At 38.0% G+C, this 24,567-nt stretch overlaps 1 protein-coding gene across 2 annotated transcripts; it reads right to left on the reverse strand.

Moving 5' to 3' along the window:
- Window positions 1–3,949: 3,949 nt before the first annotated feature.
- On the reverse strand, window positions 3,950–23,950 carry LOC103775732 (phosphatidylinositol-binding clathrin assembly protein-like). Of its 2 annotated transcripts, XM_008943203.1 has the most exons (20): window positions 23,814–23,950; window positions 21,038–21,113; window positions 20,238–20,340; window positions 19,965–20,058; window positions 19,757–19,868; window positions 18,591–18,697; window positions 17,952–17,993; window positions 14,073–14,158; window positions 13,059–13,182; window positions 11,086–11,222; window positions 10,688–10,791; window positions 9,816–9,962; window positions 9,309–9,368; window positions 9,089–9,199; window positions 8,104–8,220; window positions 7,960–7,990; window positions 7,373–7,493; window positions 5,633–5,689; window positions 5,205–5,312; window positions 3,950–4,620 (listed from the first exon to the last, which is right to left on the reverse strand). In XM_008943203.1, exons 1-20 carry the CDS (start codon window positions 23,931–23,933, stop codon window positions 4,606–4,608), a joined length of 1,872 nt encoding a protein of 623 aa, XP_008941451.1. In that variant the 5' UTR covers window positions 23,934–23,950; the 3' UTR covers window positions 3,950–4,605. The 2 variants fall into 2 exon arrangements, with proteins under 2 accessions (XP_008941451.1, XP_008941453.1); XM_008943205.1 differs by lacking the exons at window positions 9,309–9,368; window positions 9,816–9,962 and having other exon boundaries at window positions 23,814–23,948.
- Between the last annotated feature and the right edge of the window lie 617 nt (window positions 23,951–24,567).

The raw sequence follows: 24,567 nt of genomic DNA on the forward strand, positions 1-24,567 counted from the left end.
AGTGCTGGAGAAGGCCCCAGGAGAGCAGGAGGTCAGCCCCCCTGACACAGACAGCTTTGTGTCTTCCCTCCAACCACGCTGCACAGGAAAAAACAGGCACAGCCTCCCCCAGGAAAGCGTGTGAGCTGAGGGTGTTAAGCTACAGGACATAACCCCACATCAAATGATGACAGAGGAGAGTAACTGACTGATGAAGCATTCCAGCTCTGATGTTGCTCTTAGAGAAGGCATTAAAGAACCATCACACACACCCCTTGCATGTGCCAAAGTTTATTTTTTTTCCAAAACTTGTTTCATCAAATAATTGGATATGAGCAGTTTCTAAAAAACAAACAGTTCATGTATTAACAAATTGTGAAGTTCCACAATTAAAATATCAACACAGCCAGTCTTGTGCTTAGGCTTCTTTTTTTAAAAAATTGCTTCATAGAACATAAACCCTCAAAAATTTTTTTTTCCAGTTTGTGGCTAGTAGATTTTCCACACATTCTGTATTCTTATAAAATGAAGGAACTCATGTAAAGGAACAGCTGTACAAGAATACATCTGAAAAAGAGCCTGAACAACCTAAATTATAGTAGCTCCTTTAAATAAATATCCAATAAAAGGCACAAACCTGTTATGGGCAAAAACATAACATACAAAACAAGACTGTTAAATAAATAACATAACATGTTGGGTTGGGGTTGAGGGAAATCTGTTCCAGCACCTATTTTGTCATTTCTCCAAGATGAAATTCCAGCCGAACATTTGGTAAAGGATCAAAGTTAATCACAAGGATACACGTTTGAGATATACTGAAAGATCTGATGTTACAATTCCTGTTGTAACACTACCAGTTACTACAATCTCTTTAAATAAATGATCATGAGAATCTGCATAAAGTCGTGATGCAATAACATATATATCAATGACGAGTCAGATACATCTCCAGAGTAACAGCAACAGGTTCTCTCTACTCCTAACTACCAGTAATGTATAAATGATAACATGTACAGTTTCCATTGCTCAAAAATATAATCTTTTACATGGAAATAAATGACTGATACACAGTGCCTTTAGATGTTGTCCTTACAATACAAACTACCCAAAACAAAGTTTTCTTTTTATGTACAAATTAAGCACCGATCCACAGTGCGTACTACTCTAATGGTAACCCCCCCTCCCTGCCACACAACAAAAAACCCAGAAGGGGACAGACCCTGTACTCAATCTTCTAGTTAGGTTTTTGTTGTAGGGTTTCTTTGTGTGTGTTTTGTGTTGTTTTTGTTTGCTTGTTTTCAAAACAGTCCATTTGTTGGTTTTTACCTACAAGTGTCCCACCACTTTGTGCACAGAACTTTGACTTCTCTAGTACATGTGTCCAACATTTTAAAAAGATTCAATAACTTCTTGGAAGCAAAGTCAAACCACATCTAGAGAACATTAGAAAACCCCACTTATTTGACAAGAGGTGCACGTTCCAGTCCAACAGACCCAACCTGATCAGCCTTTCCAAGCTTCCCCCAGCAGTTATCCCATGGCAAGCCCCAGGACAGCCAGCCTCCTGCAGCAGCAGCAAGTCCCAACAGTTGGGCTCCAGTGACCCCCCAAAAGCACAACAATGCAAAGCACAGCACATTTCATCTTCCTCCTGTCCAAACACGGGGTGACATCTCAGTTAGCTGCTTTCTGACACACTCAGAACAGGATTCTGACCCAACGAGTTGGAAGGAAACAGGAAAAGTCACATTTATGTACATCTCTCTTCAGTGCCTGACTCCTCACAACTGCTACTGGCGACCTGCAGGCTAGTACAGTTACCCTCAAGAACAACCTTTGTCCTCAAAGTGGTTTTCTGGAGAACGTTTCTGAGCCATAAAAGCCTTGACAGAGTCCTAGGTCTTTACTTTTTACGTATGAATTTTATTATTTGAAACACAGTCCTCTGCCATTTGATGCTTTCCATCATGTGCACAAGGCCGAGGTTAACAAAAAGCAGTCCTGTGTGTAAAGCAACCTCCTCCTCATAAGGATAAAAGTTGTTTCAGTGTATCAAACATTCCCAACGAGACTAAAAAGAAGGTAGCTTATAAAGTTTTTAGGATGTACTTTGTGGCTGTTTCTCCTTTTTGACTACTAAATAAATTGGTATCAGACAGCTTTGCTACAAGAAAGCATACCAAAGAACCATTAAAAAATCCAGAGCAAAGCACAGGTAGTGCAAACTATACCTAGTACTAAATCTGTTTCTGAGCAAAGGACATTCCAGATATTCAGATTGCTCTGCAATGAAGTTATAACAAATATATACTGTTTGCCAAGCATTTATTTGCATATTTTATTAAAATAACAGATTACTACTTACACAACTCAGTATGAGAAAGAGACCTAGCTGCTTACAGTGCTAGAAACTGCCTGATTGATTGCAGTACTCAGCCCTGTCATTAATGCCCAGACACTTGTTACTACATGTACTGGTCTAATTTGACCTCAGACTTCTCAATGCTGAATAAATCAATGGAATTCACAATTAAACAAACAGTCCCCTCAACACAATGACCCCTTCTAAATGGCATCTATTCCCTCGTCACATGGAGGGCAACTATAGGCACTGAAGAACTCATTGGCTTAGAACTGTACAACCACTCAACCCAATAGAGGTGGATTAAAGCTTGAAGCCCTTTGTAATTCAGACTTGAACATGAGATTGCTACATACCCCTCCAAATTCTTTTTAAATCAATATACATTAAGAAACTCTTAATGTTTTTCAGTTTCTACAAGGTTACATTTCCCAGGAGAGTAGCAGTTTAATTCCAAAGGTTGGGGGATGGTTTCGTTGTTTCTTTTGAGTTGTTTCATTTGGCAAAAGTGTTTCCATAGGGTTAAGAAATATTACTTTTGCCCTCTTGGGACAGAATTAAGTGTTGAGAAAAGGCTTGTTCCCAGTATGAGGAAAGTGCTGAATTTTAGAAGTTCTCTACAGGACTGTTTGACAATTCTCAGGCCTATTTGCATTTTTAGAGAGAGTCAGAGATATTTCTGCAATTATAGACTCCCCAAAATATAAAAGACATGCTACTCTGGCAGTCTATTTATTGTAACAATAGAAAACTATTCATCTTTTGAAAACTCAGCTTTAATATTAATCATTAGAAGTCATTTTACAGGAGAGCTCTTCACTGTATTTTGCCACAAGACTTTTAGAAGAAAGGTTGCTCCCAATTCCATTTACTTGTTATTAACTACTACTTTTTTTAATGCTATCACTTTTCATCAGACATTGAAAAAATACAAGATAAGGCATTTTCACAGCCAATTTCAGTTTTGGAGGAAGATCATTAAATACAAAAGACATGCCAGAAGTCTGTACACATCTGACCCATCACAAATAGCATACTTCATAAATTAGTTGATTTAAAAGATTTTCCTCTCAAAAAGAGTCTGGATTTCTTAACATAGCATTTTTACCTTGAAATTACTATAGAAGAAAAAGATTACTGCAGCATTAAAGAAAAGATTATCTAAAAGTCTGCACATATTTACAAAAATATTTTTTTATATGGTTTACAACTAGGTTCTCATTTCAGAAAAGCAGCACAAACTATTTCCTACAGCTGGATAACTTCAATATAGTTGGCAGTTCACAAGTGTCAGCACTATTGCAAGGTTTGCTTCTTTTGACCAAATGGACTTTGGAGGAGAAAGAAAAAAAAAGGCTCTCTTGCCTCTTTTGGCAGTAGGAACAAGATTTTCCAATTGCTCCTATTTGCTGCTCCTGGGGATACAGACCTGCCCTGGCTCCCAATGCTGCTGCTCCTCAAGCTATTCAAGATGCTGCCTGCAGAGAAGAGACTGGACAGAAGTGCAGCTCCTGCTGGAGCCTCCACGTGCTCTTCTGTGACACACTTGTTTCCCTTATTCCACCACAGACTTCCAGCCCACACCAGAGCTTGGCTCTCTCAACTAGCCACGTAACACTGACATACCAGTGCAGCAATTCATTACTTTTAATATCCATATAAGCAGTATGTAGATATCTTGTTGATTCACAGCATTTCAAAATCACATTATAAAGTTTGCAAATGACTAGAAGCTATTCTAAGGTGAACAAGCTGTCTGATTTCACACAATATTGGCCTTATGACAACGCAAGCACGGCTCTATCAGAGTATTGAATCGAGCACAAAAATTTTATTGCTCAACTTCATTTGTGTTGTGCCTTGGTTACAACAGCCACAGAATTTATGGAGAAAATAAATAGCTTTGACACCCTCAGTTAACTTCCTAAGGTAATCCACTGATGAATAAGGTTGGAGAGCAATCATGTAGCCCTTCTTCTCAGCTTTGAAGATGATAATCCAGCTTGTACCTTCCGAGTCAACCTCAATAAAATACAGTTTTCTTCTGAGGAGTTTAAAAAAACCCCTCAGTGAACAAACATGACTTCACACTGCAGTGACTGTTATAAACAAGAATCTCTAAAGCATTGCAATCCAAAATAATATTGTATTAGACAGGGAAGAAACAGTTGCCCTGTTCAGGAATACATCATGGAAAGATTGAATATCAGTCTTTTTTTACCAGTATTTGGTTGTTCTCACATCTTGCTGCTTTGGCGGCTTTACATGAACTGTATCTGTGAAGGAGAAATGACACGTGAATGCCACTTAAGTAACACGTGGTTCCTCAGTGGCTTACAATTATGAATCTATTCATCTGCCTTGTTAATTGTGAGTTAAAACTAAGTTTTGGCACTTTAAAAATCCACAAAGACTATTAAGACCAACATATTTGGATGACAGGAGCTCACGGTTGCTCAAGTTAAAGAAATCTCTTGCTCCTGCCTTTTTCACTTCCTCACAACCTGATCCTTCAGGAAGCTTTCACCACTGCTGTGGTCAGTATGACTACACCAAGCATCCAGCTACTGCCATAGGAAGTCTAAATTCTACATATGTCCTTCACCACCTCCATTTTAATATTGGTGCAGTAAGAGGGTAGCCACTAAACCTCTGATTTTCACTACTTCTTTGCTTCCTACATTTGCATGTTCTTACCATCTGAATTTGCTTCCTCACCAGCAAAAGCTGCTGCTCTTGACTGAGGAACTCCTCACTTCCAAACACAGAAATACATTAGTAGCCATTCATGAAGCATTTTGCTGCTTTTACCCAGACTGAAAGTTTCAGAGTGATCTCAGGATTAAAGAAAACAGTTCACCTGAGTTTCAGAAACAGGTGCAAAAGGATTTGTTGGCCTTAGACCAGGCTGTGTATACATCATTGATTGAGGTGCCATCAAAGGAGCAGCTCCAACCTGAGGAGGTACCTGTTAGAAAAACAAAAGCCCCACACCACCAGTATATGAAATTCAAACTAATTCTACAAGACGAATCTTTTTGCATAATAAATGTAATAGAAAATACACACAGACACAAACAAAATCAAAGCTTTTAAAAAAAATTGCTTTATCAAAGAGTAATCCCTTTCAGTGCATAGTGGGGCAAAAGCTATGAGATTTCACACACTATTGACCTTATGAAACAAAACATGCAAGTTGCTGGGTGATTTGAGCAAAACACATGCCAGGAGACCCACTGGAGGAGACAACCAGGTCTTTCAGGAACACAGGGCAGTCACATGGCTTACCATTCCATATACAGGCACTTGAGGCGTGGTCAGTGGGTATGCAATAGGAGCAGGTACCTTCAATCAAGAAAATATGAACATTTTAGGTAAGCTCATACATAAATGAACATATATAACATATATAGAAAATATACATGTGTGGAAAAAATACATATTTTTTCAATATTTAAAATAACCAACATGTTTACAAGAAGTTGACTTACATATCCAGGATAGTGTACTCCATTCTGGCACAGCAAAAGGAGTAAGGACAGAAAATTATTGAAGAGGTATTTGGAACTGGCAATTCTAACCAAGGGCTGGATTCAAGTCCTGTACCATAACTGTTTGTAACTATGCTCAACTCATTTATTAGAACAATTAAAGCAAAGGGAAAAAGGTGTGAGGACAGTATCACCAGTACCTGTGCCTGTTAACTCCAGTAGGTTCCCTGCCTAGAGAGCTACCATTAGTAAGACTTAGAGCAAAAATAGAAATTTTAATGAAACTAGCCAGATTTGAGTATGTTGCTTGCACAAACATTTGTGTGAGAAGCTGCTAGAGGGCAGGGCATGCAATATTCCTTCTTCCTCCCAGTATGTGTGAGCAGGGCACAGAGAAAAACAAGAAAGGCAATGAGCATTCAGATAAAGAACCAAGCAGCACCAGATGTTTAGTCAGGTCAATGTTGCTCGCATAGTTTCTGATGTCTGCCACATATCATAATATGAGGAAAGAAAAAGCATCTTAAGCTGGTAACAACTTACATCAGGTCATGTTCACAGGCACAGTGATGCATGCACTTCATACTGCCATGCATTAAGTGCACTGATTTTAAAAAAGCTCATAGCTGAGCTAGTTCTTTGCATCATTAGTTGCTGGAATTCCAAGCAAAGGAGTGAGCAGACAGCTGGCATAAAGCACTCAAACACTTAAACCAGCAAGTGTTAAACATCCAAATGTGATACAAACACACACAACCCAAATCCCTGTGTGGTAAGGTGCCCTCTAACGTTCCCAACTAAAAATGCAGCAGCACTCTAGCGTAACATGTTCTAGAGTACCAAGGAGAGAGAAAGATTTTATGGCCTCCTAAGTCTCATAGAAAAGTGCTATACAACTGGGGCATCCCCTTAGCTGAATTTCATTTTGAGTCCAACACTGGATTTAATATCCTATTCAACTCCAATGATTCTGAATGAACAGACTCTCATAAGATGAAGAAAATGGGCATTACAGGCAAAGCTAGTCTCCTGGAAAATAAAGCCAGACAGCAGTCCAAAATCCATAGCAAATATGGAAATTACTCTAGTTGTACATCTGAGAGGAGCATTCCTCCTTCCTCTAAAGCAGTTAAATTTCAGAAGCGGTTTGTATTTGTGTAAATATGTATGAAAAGCAGATACTTGGAAAATGTCTTTTAAAAGCATAGGAAAAGTCAGTTGCCTACAAATATCCCTCCAAAGAATGAAAATTCTTCCACTTAGTATTTTGCACTGTGTTATGTGTAAATATGAAGTTGCTGTCAAGCATTATCAGAAGTCCAAAGCACTGCTGGCCCAATAATTCAGGTGCCTGACAACTGAGGTGAATGAAAACAAAGGAACTTTGCCCTTGAAACATACTCCTAGGATTCTTATAGGTTCATGTGTGTGTGCATTGTTCCAGACAGCCTTTGCTATTCTTTAAGTCAAGCAAGTCTAATTCAAACAGGGAAGTAGCATTTTCTACAATGAAGTGTGAAATTAGTACAGAAGTTACCATATGTGGAATAGTGGGTAAGGGAGTAGGGTTCCACGTGGTTGATGTGCTTGTTTTTGCTTGCCAGTTTGTTCCACCAGTCAGTTTTTTCTCTGTAGGCTGGGTCCACTGCATATCTGATCTAAAAAGAAACTCTGGTATTAGTTTTCAGAGAATCAACAGTTAGAGTAACATCATAGTGGAAAAACAAAACATGCCTTAATACATAGACAGAGCTGATATCTACAAATGGAAGAACCACTCAGGATTTCAGTAACTCCTAACATCTCTCTGTTCAGAAAGGATGAAGTCTGGAGGCTCCATTTTGTGTTACAAAAGTTAGTAAACTATCTTTACTGCATTGGGGTTTTATATAGCTTCAAGATCTTCACGGTGATTCATAAAAATACTTAAAAATATAACAATTGCAAAATTAAAGTGAATTGTTGACCTTGCTAGGGTGACTGACCACAAACTCACTGCTTCATTGCTGCTCTTGGTACCAAATAACTTTCAAGACAGACTCTTGCTATTGTTAGTGCTGGTAAACTGTGTCAGGGACTACCAGTCAGTCATGTGAAAATACTTAAGTACATATATACACTTACTTTTTGGATGGGGTTCCTCCAAAGCCAAGATCTGTAGGAAATGAGACAAAAATCTAACTATTTTTAATTTGGAGGGGGGAAACAAACAACAATTGTTTTCAGTAACGAATGGAAAAGTTTTACATTTAAAAGTTTCACACTTACTTCCCACTAGATTAGCAAGTGAAGAATCGAGGTCATTTGCCAAGATTTTTCCACTTTGCTGGTTGGCTGAAGGGGCTCTCTGACTTTGTGGTGGTACTGTGGGTTGCAGTACATCATCTAGAAAGTGAAAAGCTGAACAAAGAACATAAAAGCCATGTTAACACAACAGTTACATTGTGTTTGATCAAAGACATCCATAAGCCAAGGAGGTATTTTCTTTACAGAACACTACATGGTTTGAGTATTTATACGTGGAGGTTCAACACGCCAGAACTAAGACACAGACAGAAGCTTTTAACTGCTCATTTTCTTATGGAATACTATACTGTAGCTACTAATCTAGTAAAATCTTTCATTTTACTTCAACAGTAATGGATGGTATTTAAGTTGGGATGAACATCCCCTAAAACTCAAGAAAGAAGGTTGTTAAAAAGTTTCAAAGGGTTCTGGTAACACAATATAGCAGTAATTTCACAGTACTGCTGGTATCCTGAGCATACACAAGGGTTCCTTTGCTCCGTGTTCCTAAGGACTTTGAATAAATAGCAGAATAGCACCAAGATGGTAACTCAGTTATGCTTCAAGCAACACATACAACTAGTTTTGCATTTAGAACTACAACACATCTCAATGAAAATAGAGGAAAGTTATCCACAAATTATCATGTATCAAGAGAAAACACTGAAGCCATAAGCACAGAGAACTGATTAGCTTAAGCTTACCCATTAAGAGATATCCAGTGGGCCATGTTCAAAGTTCATTCCCCCAAAAAAAAGAGAGGAAACCATTACTACACAATACATGAGATAAATCAAAGCAAATTTTAATTAAGATAACTACAATTGAGCTGATTGTCTCTTATCAGCCCTATAATCAGCTTGCAAATGTATTAAGTTATTAAATTTTGAACTGCAATAGCAGTTATGCTAAGTTGTTAAGCAACTGCTGCCTGTAGGGTGTGAATTAGTCATAAGCTGGTTTTTACCACTTGTAGTCCTGTACTCTGGTGCTGTAGATTTTCCTCCAAAAACAGCATCGAAGTCCACGTTAATTGTTGAAGAGGTGGTACTCGGAGGAGCTGAATGAAGAGGAAAACCTGGGGAAAAAAAAAGTTTAGAATAATCAAACACACCCATGGAGTAATACCACCCATTACAGACAAACCAGAAAGGTTTTTTTTTTTTTAAAAAAATGAATCAAATTACCATCAACAGTCAGAGGATGATACACAGAAGCATATGTAGGTTTATGACCACTAAAGTCATCTTCATAAAAAGAGAGGAGAAAATAAGATCAGTTTAACAGAAAAAGGAAGAGGGGACCCAAAAATTAAGTCTGCAGTTAAAAATTAAGGATTTTTAGTAATAAAAAGGTATTCTTTTATTTAACAAATTTGAAAAGTTCAAGTAACTCCTGCATTCCCCATTAGAAAAGAGAAAGGAGATTGCAGTAGAAAAGAAATCCACAAAAATTCCAGCAACATGCAAAGTCTTATGATATCTAGGTTGGGCAAACTCAGTGAAACAATTATTTCTACAATTGAAGTAACTAAAACTAAGGAAACAATTTACTACATCTGGAATTAATGCACCATTTTAACTTAATAAAAAGTGAATATTGGTCCAAACCACAGGAAGATTACATGGCCCAGTTTATTAGCATTATCATCTCCAGTTGCAGAGAAGTTACATGGGGTTTGTTTGGTTTTTTACCACTAAACAGTTCCACCGTTTGTTTGGAGGAAAAAGTAGAATTGATGAAAGGGGTGGTAGATTTTACAGCTTCTTCAACTGGCTTCATGTCAAAGATGTCCAGATGAGGTGGAGAACCAACACAACCATTTGAGGACGAGAAAGGACCTTTCAGATGCAGAAGTGAAGGAAAGAATAGAGTACAAATAATGGAAAAGGAAAACAGACTGAAGTGACTGAACATGAGAATCTCTAGACAAAGTCACACTGTAAATTTCCCACCTAGTGATCAGTTCATTAAAGATGCAAATTCTTAGTTTCAGATAAAAATCTTAACAGCTGTCTTTATTTAGAGGAAACAATTCTAGTATTGCCATTGGGTAGGAGGGGGAGAATGACAGAACATTAATCCATCAAGGAAGTTAGATCCTATATTTTTGGCTTCAAGAATCTACCTTTTATATAGCACATAAAGGTATCAATTCCACCTATGAAAATACCAGCATTTAGAATGGTGTTAACATTGCCTTATTTCAGCTTTTATGACATTTATTTGAAATGCATCCTGATTATTCTTTAGAGGGATGGGTGAGGGTACTGAGACTGCTGTGTGCAAGAAACTGGGAACAACAGCTTTCTTTTAAGAACTTGGAAGTCACCAGGGCCTTTTAAATGAAAGGTACACTCAGTATCACAATGGAATGGAAATACTGGTCCAGCATGTTTTCAGTTACATCTGCTTAGTTTACTATTTCCCAGCACTTTTCAACTTTGATTTTTAGTTACATTTCAAGTTTTAAGATATGGATTCAGTTGAGTATAATCTGTATTTTATTCCTGTATTCTAAGAATTTACCTATCACTTAGACAGTGAAACCACCATATCAGCTTACCTCCCCAAGCACTGCTTGCTGACGTTGATATAGCTGGAGTACTCTGCACAGTTGGAACAAATGCAGGCTGAAGATCAAAAAGATCACTAGAAAGGTTGGGCATGCTGAGTGAGAGAAGAAATATGAAGATCTGTAGTAGGCATTCTATTAATTGTATTCTTTGTGTCACAAACACACCAATCTCACTTCCTCTTGTCTGCTAGTAGCCCATCCATAATAGCAGTACAAAACAAAACCAGTAATTAAGCACTTCTTGACTGCTACCAAAACTCCTGTGAATGCAGCTGGGAAGCATCAGCAAAAGGTTATTCTTGACAAGTAACTAGGATCAGTTGATTGTGAAGCTCCAGGCCAATGCAATAACTTCTGCTTGCTCCAGAAAGCAAAGTATCTCTCACCTATTTGTTGTGGGTGCTGGTACAGCAAAGAGGTCAACAGCTACAGTGGTATTCACACTTTTTCCTGATAAGGTGCCTGGGGATGCTGATGTGGAAGTGGAATTTGGTACTACAGAAATCTCTCTTAATCGCTGCTCCTGAAAGGTGAGATGGACAGTTTGTGTTAATAAATGAATACAATTCAATGCTTCAGTCCTGGAGACCTTTTTCAAAAAGAAATTTTAATTACAGTCTTAAATAAAAGTTATTCTTCTGTAAAGTCCTGAAAACAAAGATAAGTGAAATTAGAGATGGAAGTATTTGTTTTAACAAAGCCTTTAAAAAAAAAAAAAGTGGGAGCTGAGGTTTTAAAGAATTATTTTTTTGACCTACCTACAGCTGCCCAGAAGTAAAACACTTCTAGTCACATTCTAGGCTCCCTTCCTAGTCACTCTGAGAAACAAGCCCATGGACCTTTGTTCAAGAACACACACCTTTCACTCTGCTGTTAGCATCTCTTCATACTTCAGTTCATAATATCCATATGGTGTTGCTCTTAAACTAGCAAAATAAAAACCTAGTTTACATTGTTAATTTTAGGTTGACATCACTCATTACCTCTAGGTATGCCCACTTCATTTAGACAGCACAGGTCAAAGCACAAGTGCACATTTTACATTGCTTTACATTGCTCAGGTAAAGCACTGAGTGAGCTTGCAAGCTTCCTTGCCTCCAGTGACCATTTCTATCCACCGACTTAATAATTCCATTACAGCAGCTACACACATCCTAGTATAGTGGATGTAGGGCTGCAAAGAGGGGAGACGTTTGATGCAACTCCTGAAAACAACCAAAAAACCAACTCCAACCAAAAAACCCGAATCTCAGCAAGTGTTGTGGTGATGTTTAAGTGCAGCAGTTCAGCAGCAGGCAGCAAGACACACTACCACTGTAGTCTAATAGCAAAAAAGCTGCTTCACACTGATTTGACACAAACACCTCACACCAAATCCAGCAAGTAGCTAATCTTCAGACTCCCATAACTCCAGAGGTGAAACTCAACTCTGCATTACCAAAGCTTACTTTCACACTCCAAACAGTTTCAGGCTCTCACAATGTGGCCTTCAGAGGACGTGGGCAGAGTTGTTTCATTGTTCAGGTGTGTCTACAGACCTTAAAGTAACAAGAACAATTCCCAACTGCCCCACTAGCATGTGGCCAGGACGTGACAGAGCTAGAGATGGAGCTTTCAGCAAGAGAAGCAGCTTGCCTTGTCTGAGACTCTGTACTGTGTATGTTCTCAGAAAGAGTGGTATAAACACATTAAAAGGACCCTGAAGGACCAGGATGTTCCTAAGAGGACTACTCAGCAAGTACCAATGAGCAAAGGAAAGCACATTAAGGAACCAAAAAAGAACACACTGATTTTCTTTCCAGTGTGTTATTATTCAAAGTCCATAAACTACAGCTAGATTCATATGATCTCAAACAGTTTTTCAAACTAAATTAGAGAATTGTAGCTGGTAGCAGTTACATGTGGGTAGAACTATTGTGTATATTCTCATTATGAGCAATATGACTAAGAACTACACTGCCATCATATCCCATACACTATGGGGAAAAAACTCCCTCCTACCAATAATCAGTCTTAAAACAGCAATGCTGCACATCCAGCTGCTGAGAAGTACCCTGGAACTATTGTATACTCATTTTGTGAATCTTTGAGAAAAATAATCTCTTGTAAGGAAGTATATAAATTATTTATATCAGTTCTCTGTGTAGAAGGGTATATTGTATATGTATAGAAAGGTACATTGATATATGTATAGAAGGTACATACTGGCAGCCATCACATCTGCATCCTACAGAATCATACTTTGGCCTCTCTCAAGATGAGAGTCCTTCCACCATACAGTATTTTAAGCCAATCTTGTGTTTCACTTGTATCCAGTTAAAACTCTCAGAATACAAATCTGTAAAAAAAAATATAGTACCTTAAGTGCCTGCAGTCTAGCTTGTTCCTCCTCCAATGCTTGCTGCTTTTCCTTCTCATCCATCCTGCTAAATGACATTCCTGTATTGGCAAGTGTGGAAACAGCACTGGATAGGGCACTAGCTCTAAAAACAGCAATAAAAAAAAAGTTTTCTTAATAAAATGTTAGATATACATCACTTATAGTTTACTTTTCAAATGCCTTATCTAGTTAGGTGTCATTTCCCCCTCCACTTTAGTCTTTTCTTCCCTTACTCTCTGGTACAGAAATGCAGACACCCCAATAATGAGGGAGTTTGGTAAAAAAAGGGGCATGAGTCCTTCCTCAAGATTCAGCAGGTAGAAACAGGAAAATGCAGAACAGACCAGTTGTGTTTCTTCTTTAAGGTCATATAGACTAGTCTGGAATTCTCTTCCCTTCAAGTGGCAGAGGCACAGAAAGCTTTACCAAGTTTCTGTGGGAGAAAGCCTATGCCGAAACAGATCTCCCACTCTTCAGTCACAAGTACTGTTCATACACATGGATACCATACTTGACAAGCAATGACAGTTCTTGTCAGCACAAAGCACCTGAGTTCATTTGGCTGTTCTGAGAAGGGACTGAAGCACTTTTGTACCCATGGTAAGAGAAATTCATTGTCTGAGAGGTAAGACAAATACCATCATATCTTGGATAAAAAAAGCCTCAATAAATACCTTAGAAGCCTTATAGACCAAAGGATTTAAAACAAGTAAAAGCTAAAAAGAATAATGTACAAGGTCTCAGCTCAGTGGTTTATCACACTGTAAGAAGTCTGTCAGACACAGGCAGACATACATAGCTCAGTGACACTTAGAATCCAGGTATCAGACTACTACTCACTGAACACTTCAATTATACTTCTAGGAAGAAGTGAATAAAACTTTTGGAACTGAATAAAACTCAAGAACACCAAATGACTGAATCCTGAAAATTCTTCGTGTAACGATGACAAATCCTAAGCAGAGACATTGTTGTAATTCATTGGGTGCTCACCTGCTGGCAGCAGAGACTTCTTTTGTTTTCTTTCCCTCCACAGAAGCCAAATGTTGTTCCAGTGCTTCAAGCAAGCTGCTGGGTGCCTAAAATTAAAATATTTATAAAACAATGCTTCTAGACAACACATCATTGTTGAGTATACAGATTAACTTCCTCATCTGCTAAAACCAAACAAAACCTCACATCAGTAGTCATGCCTGTGGGTTTTGCTGCACAGCTGGATTCTCTCTAGGCAGCTGTGGCTCCGAGAGCAGTGGCACCAGAGACACAAAGGATACCCCCAGAGCAGGTCTGCTTCTGTGTATGCAAGCTGCACTCTTGGTTTTGGCAACAGTGTTTGTGATGTTAAGATTAATGCAATGATCACAGCTGATTAACAAGTACTTCCTTGAACTCACGGAGTACTAAAATGAAGCCTTTGCATTTTTTATGCCCTTTCCCCTGTAACAAATCACTTCCCATTCAAATATTTACAGTCAAAGCCTTGCATTAGAAACACTTCACTGCAGCAGAGCAGAGTGTTCAGTTTTATTAAAAAAACAAAGCAATCCAATTCAACCTGATCCAGCAATACTATGGCAGGCCGAGTGGCTACTCAACACATGACTACACAACAAACCAGCTCCAGAACCTTTGGTAGCCTAAAAATATTAGAAACTAGCCACATCACTTGAAATAATATTGGGTTTTGAAAAGCTTTTAAACATTATGCTGTGTTTTAAAGCAATGAAGGAGACTCAAAAAACCTCAGACTTCTCACCACTTAAATCCAGCAGGAAGCCAGGGATTAGACATTTCATCTAAGACCTGAGACACCCATATGAGCTTTAGGTAACCAATACTCACAGGCTTACCAAGGCTTTTGAGAGCACATACATGCCATTATTGAGTAACCAAGAAAAAAGATTTTAACTGATAGGTAACAGAAAACAGCAAGTTTAAAATATACAGACTCTGGCACACCAGATCTGCTTCAATTCCTACAGAAAAGAAGAAAGGAGTGCCCATTACAACCTGTCTTCTTTCTGCCATTTATACCCACTACAGAAGTATTTCTTCAACACCAAAGGGAAGAGCTTCAAAGCTCAGAAAAAAAATTTGAACTCATCTTGATTACACAGTCCTAGTAGGAAGGAAGATTTCTCCAAATCACCCTATCAAAACAACCTCCAGCAAGCAAAATTACTAGGCTGGCACTTTTGGAAGAGTTCACTGCCTTGCTGTTGTAGCCACATGGCTCTTTGGCTTTTAACTAGGTAGTCCATAACTCCATATAACAAGTGACATAAATCCTGCTGCAGATTCAGATAAAGGGAATAGACCTCTGAAGTTTTAATCTACTTGCCAGCTCAGTCCTCCTCATCTGGCAGGGTTTCAGAGACATTAAGCCTCTCTTACCACTTGCCAACTTTGTGTAGGTAGAACAGATACGAGAGGCATTATTTGGAATAAAAACAAGCTTGCCCTTGCTGACCCTTCTGTACTAAAAGCTAGACCAAAGTATTTCCTGGAAAGAGGAAAAACATTAATCACAAAAGACTTTAGCCAGGTCCCCTCTGAAACACTGAGCCCAATTCTAGCTTCCCACATTCAATGAGGGCCAATTCGTGCTGTGAGAGATGCAAAGAAAAGCCATTAGAATAATCCTATAAGACTGCTTGACAAAGTTCAGGCCCAAGTTGATATTTCTTTCTATAAATAGATAAGCTAAGACAGTGTAGTCACCTCAACCACTGGTCATCAAACAAATTCAGCATTCAAACTAGAAAGCTGAACCCCAGTGGGGAACATTTTGAAATGTATCAGGGATGAAAAAAAAAAAAAAACCAAAAAACACCAAAACCCCCCACACTTTTATCTTTCAGGAAGAACAAGAGCTTGCAGAAGGTATTGCATGACACAGCCAGAGAGATAATCTTCATAGCAGGAGACTACTCTAATTCCACAAAGTTTTTCCTATTTTTTTTTTTTTTTTCAAGACACACCAACACTTATCTGTATGGACAAGTGTCTTCTAGACTTACATTTCTGAAACCCTCTAAACAACCCCCTCAACCATAAAAACTGAAAACAAGAAGCCAGTAACTTTTGGGAACTTTCTTGTTGCTGCAGACATCCATTTTATCAGGGATGAAATTCTGAGGGAAGGAATCTTAGTAGTTTTTACATCAGAAAAGATGCCTGGGCTAATACAGACTGACTTGAAAAAGGCTGTATTTTATGGTACCGTCTCCTTCCCCCCACCCAAAGACACCTGACAGATTAACACCCACACAGAGGAGAACAACCCAGTTGCATTCATGAAATACAGTAACAGCTATAAACAGAATGCAAGCACCACCACTGTCAAACTGGCCACCTACAAAGGGCACTGTCTTCTTTATGGGAACCATAAAGGGGCAGTAGTGTGAACATTAGAATCAAGGAAGAAAAATGTTTTTATAGCAGTAGTAATAACAAACCTCTAGAGATAAAACCATTGTTGGCAGGAGCAACTGAAGGAAGCTCTGAAATACACACATCCCACAACAGAATATATACCAGAAATGTAAACAAAGTATTTGGAAAAATACTAAACATGGTACAACAGAAAAGAAACAGAAGACATGACCCTGTCAGAACTTATTTTGGAAACACAAGTACACTGAAAATTTAATTTTTGTGAAACCCTAGTATTAAGAAATTTTAGCAAATTCTTTTAATGTGCCACTAAATTGATGTACAATTATTCAACTCTTAAAACCCACAAAATTCACTACGGAAGTGGAACACTTAACAATGGCCCTGAAATTGCCAAAACACACAAGATGCTGACATCTAGCACCACAGTTCAGAGCTCTCATGTCCAAGTGCACTTAAAAGAGCTGAGCTGTCAGAAAAATGTTGTGAGAACAGTAGATATAAAGAGGGTTCTCACTGAACGTTTCAGAAATAAAAATCAGCAAAATAAAGTTAAATACCCTATTCTCAATAAATCAAAAAACCCTGCTTTGAAGGGACATCTAATGATGCAGTTAACTGCACAACAATTAACTGCCCACAAACCCAGTGAAGGGTAACTTCAGACTTGAGTATAATTTGATTAGCATATCACAGACAAGCCAAATATTGTCTTTTGATTAGTACTGCCATAAGATACTAAGATCAAACACCAATAGAAAACCATCAAACTACTGTTTTTCGCTCATTACCTACTCTTACCCTACTGATTACAGTCATATTTCTTTCCTACAAAACCCTAGAAGTTCTTAAAAGCATTAATATTAATTGCTAGAAAGATTAAGAGGTCTTTGCTTTGAAACCTGTATGATTTCAGATGGAAATCATACTGTAGGCAGTAATAAACAATACTGACCATGGAAGTTTGTGGTCCAGATTTGATTTCCATTTTAAAGAAACTGATGAAGTTTAGGCAAACCTTCACAGTAGGTATTTTTACATGATTAACCCATGACATTTAATTTTGTAAAGGTAACATAGGATTAGATGTGACTGTTCCAAGTTTACACATTAGAATTTAACTGTTTCACACTGATTCCACTTAAAGAGCCTGAATATTCTATACCTCTCACACTCCAGTTCATTGCCCTTCATATCTTTAAATGTGGCTTATGTGTCAGTGAATCCCCTGTGATAAAAAAACAGTTCTTGAAAACTATCTTCTGTGACTTTTATTGCTTTACATTAAAAAAAATTCATAAGAGCTACAAAGTGCAAGTAGTCAGTACATTTAATCCATGGGAAAAGCTACCATACATATTTCCCATATATAAATACAGAGAATACATTGTCAAGGTGAATGATTACTATGGTACACACTACCCTTTAAAAATTCAAATAATAAAATTATTTTATAACCAATATATGTACACTAACCTGAGTAAGATCTGGAATGTCACCCTGATCAATTCCAACTTGCTGGGTTTACAAAAAAAAAGAAAAAAGTACATTACTACAGGCAGTGACAATGCAAATAAATCCCAGTGATGTCTGAATGTTACACAAACTAACATATTGAAAAGGGAGATTCACATCTTTCTGACCTAGTATAAAACTTCACCAGCAACACATCTTGGAAATCACAAGTGCATTAAATTGCATCTCAAAGCACATTCAACTGTTCACCCAGCCTAACTCTCTCCTGAAGAACAACTTTCAGGGAGCATTACAAGCACCCACATTGCTTACTGGAACTAATTTTCCATTTTGAGCAGTTACAGTAAAGGACAGCACTGTATATGTACTCTAACATTCAGCTCAGACATTTTTGGATCATTCATGAAATTTCTAACAACACTTCAGAAAGTTTACTATGTTGTCTGGCTAATAAAAAGGACACCCAAGAATTTGAGTTCACATGAAGTATATACAAACTTTACAAGACCTAATGTGCAGAACACATCCTTGTACAGCAAAATTAAACAATCTGTTTGGAAGATGTTATGAAGAATATAGATTACTGTATCAGTGTAGACAGCTAAATAATATCCTTTCCACAGACGTAGGTTTATTTACCTCTGATACTTTGAGGAACTCTGACAATTTGGTCATTCTGGCTAGAAATTTTTTGTAAATATCCAAGCCTTCTTTGCATTGGTTCTTCTTCATATCAAAATATCTTTCTGGGGATGCAAATAAAACTCTTGTAAGATAACAGCCTCCCCAGCAAAAAGCTGACAGTATTATAAAAGTTAACTCAAGACAAGCTTCAGGGAGAGGAGACAGGAGTAACTGAAAGCTATTCAGGCATTAAACTCTGCAGGAATACCCAACACCTTGTGTAGAAAGTCAATATAGAAACACTGATTTTTCTATTTCAGTACATTAGAATATAATGCAAAGCCTTATTAAACATGGAGGCAAGTCACTGCAATTGTTAAATTAAGCATTTAGGGGGCTATTTTCAAGAAGTCAGCTTCTTAGCTGGCAGTGAGGCAAATTATATTATTCTTTGAAAATACTCCTGGTATATACTTAAATTTTTAGACCCTATTTCAATACATTTTGATGTTTGTAAATAGGCTCAATATCCAAGAGACATCAGAATGGTTGATGAAGTGGCACATACACTGAACTGACCTACCAAAAGGATTATTCACCACATGCTTCACTTCCTACAGTTTTGCCCTACATATTCATAGGTATTTCATGGAGTAAAAACTAATGGATTAAAATAACAAACTGATCAGATGTTCCAATTCAGAAACTTGCTTGAAACCCACATGAGGGTTTTGCTAAGAGTTTATCACTCCTGAACAAAAACCTTACATGGAATCTACTAGGCTCACATAGATTCAGGTACCAGTTGAAATGACCAAGATATAAAGTAAAGGAAACCAGAAATCAGTCTACTGTGACTATACTAAATGTTCATTGTACCAGGTATCTCACTAGTACTTTTACAGGCCAGCTGCCAAAGGTTATCCACCACACATTTATGGTATTTTTGCTTTAGTCCCATCAGCCATCCAATCATCTCAATTCCTGTTTCAAGATGTGTTCTTCAAGGTAGAAGCGTATGTTTAACCCTGTGCTAGTTGCCACTGAAACCAAAACAGGCTTAAATTAATGGTAACAGAGCAGAGAATTTATTAGGAAGATGCAGTCAGAAATAATCTGTGTCCTTTAGGGGTCTCTATATTTTTCACAAGAGTTCAAAAGCCAAAAAAATGCTCACATACCTAGAAGATTAATAATCCCCTCATTGTATGCTGCAAAAAGTCTAATGGAATCTTTAAAGAGGAGCATAAAGGCAGCGTTTATAACACCATTTGTTAACTCATTTGGATTTGCCTGTGTAGAAAGCAATGAGAAAGGAAATTAGTATTTAATAAAATAATGAAACAGTTCAAAATGAGTGTTACCCGACACTGAGCTTAAAGCACTTACATCAAAATCAAGGAGCGCATCAAGCTGGTTCTGTATGATTGGAAGAGTTTTCAGCAGCTTTTCAGCATTCATGGTTCTCATCACCCCATCTATCCTGCAGAGTAGAAGAGACACGTTTACAGATTACCAACACTCCTCAGCATGTTATGCTCTTTCAACAACACTGCATTGCTTCGAAGGGCCGAAAGGAACCCCAGCTTATGGTGTGCTCAAGAATAACAGGTATTCCCCCCCAAGTATGGAAGGCCAAACAACAGAAGCAGTGAGTCTTACCCTCTTTTCATTTTGGTGAAGTCAACTGCTACAAGTCTATATGAAAGTGCTTTTTCATTCAAGTATCTGCTGTATCGCCTAATGAAGGTAGACATATCATAGCCTAGAAGTGAAGCATTTAGAAGTTAGACATTTTGAAGGGGTATGATTTTTTTTAAGTTCTTTTCAAGATCTGTTCTCCTACTAACCCACTTTACATCAACTTGCATGAAAAGCCCTTCATAGGTACTTCCCAGAATCTTGAGATTCACTGTTTTTTACCATGAGATGTCACGTTAGTTTCTTCCCAACTTGTTAAGATTAGGAAGGGATTCACTGCAATTATGAGAACACACAGCTAAACATTAAAATAGTAGGTAAGAAGCAAGCATAAAATATTACGCAAGAGCCAAGCAGCTCTTAAGATGGTTCTTGAAATTAGACAAAAAATACATTCCTAGTAAAAGCTGAAGACTTTGGTAAATGATCTGCAATGCTTCAAAAACATATAGAAAGACCTAAAAAAAAATATCTTTTCTACCATTGACAATTAAGACACTGTTAAGAGTTTACTTTCTAAAATTTACAGCTGTGCACACACATGATACATATGCTGCAGACAAAATTCCTACCACTCAGCTAGATAATACAGAATCTCATTTTCCTTCTATCTACATCCTTGGTTAGACATTCTTTGGTGCCTCATGCAACAGAAATCCTAATACCCTTTCATTTACAAGTCTGTCTCCTAGAGTGCACCAACACAGACACTGTCACAGAGCAAAAGCAGGAGTTATTTCTGCCAGTGAAAAGGTCCTTACCCTGCATGGCACTTTTGTCCAGGTAGTTATTTAAATTGAACAAAGTGTTTCGGGATGCAAGATACTGGATAAAGCGCTGTTGGTGAAGAAAAGGTTGAGAATATCATTGTTGTGAGAGTCCAAAACCCTTAAGCATATTACAAGAAAACTACATTCATCTTGTAACTAAGTCATCTCTATCCACAATATCAATTAGTTAAAAAGGAAAAATATATAGAAAAACTTGAAACTATTGATTAGCAAAGTCTCTGAAATCCAAAATTGGCAAGAACAAAAGCTGCAACTAAACAAAAAGACATTACTGTCCGTGAGTAAATAGAACACTTAGAATCCTAGAGGAAGTTGCTTAGGTTGACCTTGCAGTTTAGAACAGACAAGCTGGAAAACACAAAACAAAATACTGGGGGCATTATCCATGCTCCCAAGGTTTGCATGGATCTGCCACTGCAGTAGAAGTGGGAGACAGGCTTAGTTAGAAAGTTTAAAAGTTTTTAGTAAAAATTATGTTTCTGGAACCCTGGTGAGCAGCAGCACAGGGGTTACAACAGGGTCATTTAACTAAACAACATTCATGTTTTGACAAATAGCTAGCTCCACAAATAATGCAATATTGAGACAAACACACCCAGATAGCAAGGTAACTTTAAAAGTTTCACTGCCACTGTTCCATGCAAACCCCCTCCAACTGTAATTTCTTGCTTCTTTGTATGTGTTTTAGTGCCTAAAAAGAGGATTAGGATCAGTATGGCTTGAGGGACTCGCTACATTTTGATCTGACTCCCTCTGCTGCCACAGCACCCAGGGGCTGTTCTCTCACCCTTCCTGGTGGAGACCCACCTGTCTGCCAGGTCTGGGCTATGGCACTCCACAAAAGCACCATTTTTTCAGTCAGGCTCAGGACAGCACCTGCTCTTAGAATTGTAACAAGGGCTTAACACAGCAAAAAGAATTCTCACCAGTATTATTTCAAATGAAATGAACTTCCACATTCCAAGGGGCCCAAATGGTTCCCCAGCTTGTCATGTACCACCTCACCAATAACTCAATATCAATAACTTCTCATCAGTAACTCAGCCTATAGCCTCAGAGTTCACACAAGTCTACCACACATGGCTTGCCTACCAATAGTTCTGGCACTGTTTTAACTTCTTACTCTGCTTTCCAGTTGGTTTATCTGGTCTTTATACATCTTAACACTGCATTCAAAGAGATACAGAAGAAGAGAAACAGTTGGAACATGAGCAGGAACAGAACAGTGATATTCAAAAGGTGTCTATCCACATTTCAAAATCAGTGACTCTTCTGAATCTCATTTTAAAAGGGCCAAAGCTTACTCTCACTCTCCAGGTATCACGGGTCTTGCACTGCACAATGCACAAGTGAGAGGAGTTTTTACCCTGTTTCACCCAAGACTTCATCACAAAAAACAGGCAGTCATGTTGAACAAGACAGCGATTGCTCTGAAAACATTTTGACCACCTGCTATATTTTCTTGTACTCATGTAGAAGCCAAACATCTGATATTTTTAAAATTTAAGGCCTTTTTCAGTATATTAGAAGAGGAGTACACTCATGTTCTACTTGAATTTACAGAACTAGTGTTTCAACCACATTATCTCAGCAGGTATAAAGGAACTCTTCTTGAAGTTTCAAATATACCCATCCAAAGCTGAGAAGCAGCTTTGGTACAGACAAAAATTTAGCTTTTATGGCACTACAAAACTTTGTATGGGCAAAGGATCAGTAGCCCACAACTGCACTAAATTTTGAGCAATTCTTCTGGTTCAGCTGTCTGCTTTTTTTTTTGCTTACAAGTTTCAGTGTGTAGATATGAACTGTATTGGAAGAAGACAGAATAAAATAGACATACTGATTTACAGCATTCAGTTTGGCTTTATACTTGGAATAATTAGTGAATTCCAAGCAGTGAATTTTACTTGATGTTATTGTCTAATTTCAGCCTTTATCTGTTGAAATGACAATTTAAGCACATAAATAACTGGGGGAAATGAAGCACAGTGTGCTTTCTGTTAACATTTCAATTTAGTTTACACAGCTTTGGGGAAAAGAGGCAACACACAAGTTTTCAGAGCAGTTTAACAGCTGGAAGCAGCACCTTTAAGAATCATCATTTCAACGTTTCCAGTAGTCATCACAACTACACACAAGTTCAGGATTAAACTGACCTGACCAAGACAAAGTTCAGTTTTTAACTGAAGGACTGTGCAAGAGAGGCCACATCTCTAATGCCATGTTATTGTCTGAGAAAGTTTTCATAGTCAGGAAGCAATTTAAGTGAACTAAATTCGATAGAAACTCGTTTTGAAGGAATGTCAATAATGACAACATACAAAGATTCAGCCCATTAGATGATGATTTGCAAGATCAAATATTCTAGTCACCATACCCCTCCTTGCTTTAGTAAGTATTCTTATCTGTTAATGGGTTGGCCACACATTTATGGAGTGCTAACAAGACTTCTGCTGTGCTCTTACTGATAAGCACTAGCCTAATGAAGTAAAGCTCATCAGAATTTTTCCAGGTCTTCATTCTAGAAAGGTCACTCACAGCTCAACCCAGATACCTGCAGGTAAACTGCAAACACCAATCCCTTTCAGCACTGAAATGAGGAAGCTGTATTTTCTTCTCTGGAGAACTACTTTACAGCCATCAACACAGAAAAGCAAAGACCTTTGAAAAAAATCTAAATACATAGATTAAGACAATTTTTTAAACCACTGTCAAGGAGGCTTTAACAGACCTAATCACAGCTTACCTCATTTCCATACATCATGAGGTGGTGTGTTGTAATTAGAGCTTTGAACACTACGACCCAGCTGCTGTTTGCAGTTCTCTCAAAGAGCGTGTCTGCCAACTGTGGAATATTCACATTCATTTCATTTGTGCACTGTATTAGGTCTAAAGGAAAGAAGAAAAACAAGAAAAATCAAAGCATTACAAAGAGTTACATGCTCAAAGAGGATCATCATGTTATTTTATTTTTTTTTACATTGAGAATTCATACTGTAAACATTAACTTCAGTTCCTGAATAATTGAGCTATTTTACATTCCTTGCTCAAATTCACTGCATTTTACTGAGACTCCCAGTAGGAACTTCAAAGGCTTTTCAGTAATTCTATGCAGTTCAAATATCTCATCAATAAATAACCTGCTCCAGTAGAAACTCCGTGCCCAAATGATTGCACAAAAGCCAGTGCAGACCTTCTGAACGCTCAGTGCCTGAAGCCACTCAGGCTAACCAAAAAATGACACAAGAGAAGCAAGGAAAAGCTGAGACATCTACAGCTCATGAGGTCAACAGGCAGCAAGTACCCTGCAACACCCACCCCATCAGAATACTGAACACACATGACATCAAGTGAGATGCTACAAACCTCTAAGAAGCCTCTTTTCTATAAGAATTAAGAGCAAGAATTTGCACCCATACACATTTCCATTTAATTAAAATACTCAATAGGTTGGCAATTAGGTTATGTTGTGGTGGATCATGGTGGGTCTCAGGCTTTTG

The sequence above is a fragment of the Merops nubicus genome, unplaced genomic scaffold (assembly GCF_000691845.1).
Source record: "Merops nubicus isolate BGI_N331 unplaced genomic scaffold, ASM69184v1 scaffold35436, whole genome shotgun sequence".
NCBI lineage: Eukaryota > Metazoa > Chordata > Aves > Coraciiformes > Meropidae > Merops > Merops nubicus.

Excerpts from the sequence above, each read along its gene's own strand:
- LOC103775732 (XM_008943203.1), bottom strand. The coding sequence starts at position 23,933 with ATGAATGTGAATATTCCACAGTTGGCAGACACGCTCTTTGAGAGAACT. Across the intron at positions 17,994-18,590 it reads AGTTCCTCAAAGTATCAGAG|CAAGTTGGAATTGATCAGGG; the intron begins GTAAATAAACCT and ends TTGTAAACCCAG. Across the intron at positions 10,792-11,085 it reads CCAGCACCCACAACAAATAG|CATGCCCAACCTTTCTAGTG; the intron begins GTGAGAGATACT and ends TCTCTCACTCAG.